The sequence below is a fragment of the Merops nubicus genome, unplaced genomic scaffold, assembly GCF_000691845.1.
Source record: "Merops nubicus isolate BGI_N331 unplaced genomic scaffold, ASM69184v1 scaffold49498, whole genome shotgun sequence".
Lineage (NCBI taxonomy): Eukaryota > Metazoa > Chordata > Aves > Coraciiformes > Meropidae > Merops > Merops nubicus.
The window spans coordinates 1-3,226 of record NW_008627337.1 but is presented as its reverse complement, the minus strand read 5'-3'; the positions used below and the strand labels follow the sequence as shown (position 1 = coordinate 3,226).

General features: G+C 61.7%; 1 protein-coding gene across 1 annotated transcript; it reads right to left on the bottom strand.

Moving 5' to 3' along the window:
* Window positions 1–1,323: 1,323 nt before the first annotated feature.
* LOC103778663 (secreted frizzled-related protein 5-like) lies at window positions 1,324–3,222 on the bottom strand (the record flags this gene model as incomplete). The annotated part of the gene is given in 4 exon segments (XM_008946260.1): window positions 1,324–1,664; window positions 2,076–2,153; window positions 2,854–2,925; window positions 2,928–3,222. Coding segments are annotated over 4 exon segments (786 nt in total), but the record flags the coding sequence as incomplete, so codon positions are not given.
* Between the last annotated feature and the right edge of the window lie 4 nt (window positions 3,223–3,226).

Sequence of the window (3,226 nt, the reverse complement as noted above, 5' to 3'; positions counted from 1 at the left end):
GCTTTCAGGTGGTGCAAAGGTGGGGTGCCCAGGCATGGAGACTGCCTGGTCCAGATCGGCACCCTGCTACGCTTGGTGCCAGGCTCCTCACTCCCAACCTGTGGATCTGTCCCCCAGGGTTGATGGAGAGAGAAATCTCCCTGGTAAACACTCTCAGACCCAGCTGTGAGAATCCAGCAGCAGTGATACCCCTGCCCCCCATCCTCCACATCTTGCCACCTTCCCAGGCTCCCCAAAGTGTTCAGGGAAGTCTGTGACCACTGGGAACCCCATCCCTCGGCTTGACTGGGCTGCCCACCCTTGGGCTCAGGGCATGGCACCTGGAGCAGGACTAGAGCCAGAGCCCAGCATGACCCTGCTCCTCCTGCTCCACTCAGTGGGCAGGATCAGGAGCCCCCTCCCATCCTTCCTGGGGTCTCTGAGGGAGCCCCGGGGGGCACTTGCCCATGAAGCACAGGGAGCCAGATACAGGTTTCTCCAGGGTGGAATAATTTACTGTGATACAGGCAGGCAAAGGATGCCTGGGCTGGGTCTTGGCAGAGGTGTGTATGTGCGAGGGATGCAACAGGGCCAGTTTGGGGGTCTTGGAGGTTGACCCTTCCTGCCCCTGCTCCCTCCCTCCCACCCTGACTGTATCATGTGGGATGGGAAGGATGAAGAAGCCCAGGCAAGGGCTGCCCTGGGCACTTGGTCTTGAGAGGGACAGTCTGTGGGGACAGTGGGGCAGAAGGGACCTGCCTTGGCTGGAGTGAGTCCCTGCGAAGATGGAGTGATCCAGGGCTGTGGTGTGAGCTCAAGGTGAGGGTGTGGGATGCTTTGGTGGACTGCAGTAGGGATTTGAGAGGGCTGAGGGTCTGGGCCACATCATCAGGGGACACAGTGGTGCAGGGTAGGAGTCTTGGGCACAGGCAAGAGGGCCCAAGAGGGCCAAGTGGGGATCCTAAGTGCAGACAAGGGTCCCTGGTGTTCTTGGCAGGGTACTTGAGGGTAGCCAAGGGTGTCTGGTGCATACCAGGGTTCACAAGCAGGGATGTCAAGCATCTTGGGCGTGGGCAGGGGTCCTGGGTGCAGAACAGGGATCCTAGGGGTGCAGAGCAGGGCTCTCGGGAGGGGGAGAGGGTCCTGGCTGTGGATCAAGGCTCCCACAAACACATGGAAATACTGGGTATGCAGAGCAGGGTCTTGGGGCTCAGCCAAGGGGCAGAGAGGAGCAGACCTGGGGTCCTGAGGTGCAACCAGGAATACTGGGGTGGAGCTGGGGTGCCAAGGGTGCAGCGTTGGGTCAGTGCAGGAGTCCTGAGACAGGGCAGGATGAGCAGAGCCCTAGTGCTGCCCAGCCCCATAGAGCAGGGGGTGGTAGAGGGGGCAGGGGTAGGAGAACATAAACTTGACGGCAAACTTCATCTCCTTGTTGTGCTTCTGCCAGGGGTAGACAGCGAGGAGGAGCAGGCGGCCACCCACCTTTCGGCCCATCACCAGGAAGCTGCCGCTGAGGCTGTCAAGCTGGGGACAGGGGCAGGTGCCTGCATTCCTCATGTGCAGCACCATCTTCTTGGTGTCCTTGCGCTTGAGCGGGCCAAGCTTCAGCACCTTCTTCTTCTGGGCGGCCACCAGCCGCCGCTCCCCGTTCTCCTCTGTCATCTCCTTGATGCGCATCTTCACCACTGTGTGGGGCAGCCATGGGGCATGGTTTTGGGGGGAGGACTGCCATGGGGCACTGCTGAGGTACTGCTGGGGGATCTAGTCTGGGTGCCCAGACAGGGTGCAGCCTGTCCCTGGGGTGGAACCCAGAAGAAGGGTCTTTGGGGAAGTTACTGTGTGGGGAGGGGAAAGGGCTGTTGGGGGGTTTTCAGCAGAAGCCTCCGGTGACCCTCCCACGTGTCCCATTCTGCCTATCCCCCCACCAATGTCTTCTGTAATGCACCTATCCCAAGCACACAGGGTTGAAGGGAAAGTCTCAGGGGGTCTCTCATGGGGATATTGCTATATAACCATGCCCACTGGCCACCCCCCACTTGGGCTGGAGGAGGCAGCCCCTTGTCTGAGGGGGCTGGGGAGTGGACCCCAGCACTCACCGAAGTCACTGGAGCACATCTGCTCCATCATGCCATCCGCCTTGTGCTCCATCTCGCACTGGGTGCAGATCTTGGACACTGTGGTGAGAGAACGGCCGCTGTCACAGCTCCCTGCTGCTGATGCCTATCACCCAGGCCAGCTCTGGAGGGACATGCTGGGAGAGCCCCGGCAGCACCTCTGGTCCCTGGGCAGCTGTGCTGATGTGATGTGGAGGGCCAGAGTCCCAGCACGCCTCACGACTGGATGGGTATGGGGACACTCTCCATCTGCATGCTGTCACTTTGGGGCACAGCAACACTAGTGAGGGTGGCCCCAGCTTGAAGGGTGTCACAGCCCTGATCCTGAACCACTGCTGCTTTTGGGGGGTTTCCCCTCACCTGCGTGAGAGGGCAGCCACCCTGTGACAGCAGTGTGGGTCTGAGACACGCAGTTTCAGGATGCTCTTTGTGCTGGGATGGGATCCGGCAGAGGGAGAGGGACACAGCTCTCCCACCTCATCCCATCTTGACACCCAGCACTACTCCCTGGGATGCTCAGCTCTCCTTGCCCTGGGGCAGCTCTGTACAGGCAGCTGGGTGCCTGGCCAAAGCAGCAGATGCTGCTGGTACTGTGCCCCCTTGTGCCCTGCTGCAGACAGAGGGTTCCTGGCCAGCACCAGTACCCTGGGCTCTGCTTCCAGGGGTGTGGAGGCTCTGCAAGGGGACCCTGCATGCTGCAGAGGGACATATTGATGGCAGGTGCCCTGTGTGAGACCCCATCCCATCCCTTTCTGCTTACCTGGCGGCGGGGTTGCCTTGCTGTTCCCAAACTGGACGGCGATGCAGAGCTCGTGGTCGGCGGGGAACTTTGGGGCCAGGGGAAGCCGTAGGACTCCATGACGGGGGCGCAGGAGTCGCGCACCACCTCGCAGAGGGAGCGGCACGGGTAGATGGGCCGGTCGAGGCAGACGGGGGCGAACAGGGAGCAGAGGAAGAGCTGGGTGTCGGTGTGGCACTGCTTGGCGAGCAGGGGCACCCAGCTGCTGGCCTGCTGCTTGGCCTCGGCCACGGTCTCGTGCTCCAGCAGGTTGGGCAACCGCATGCGCTTGTAGCCCACGTCGCGGCAGAGCTGCATGTCGGGCGGGATGTCGAGGCACTGCGGCTCCCGCCCG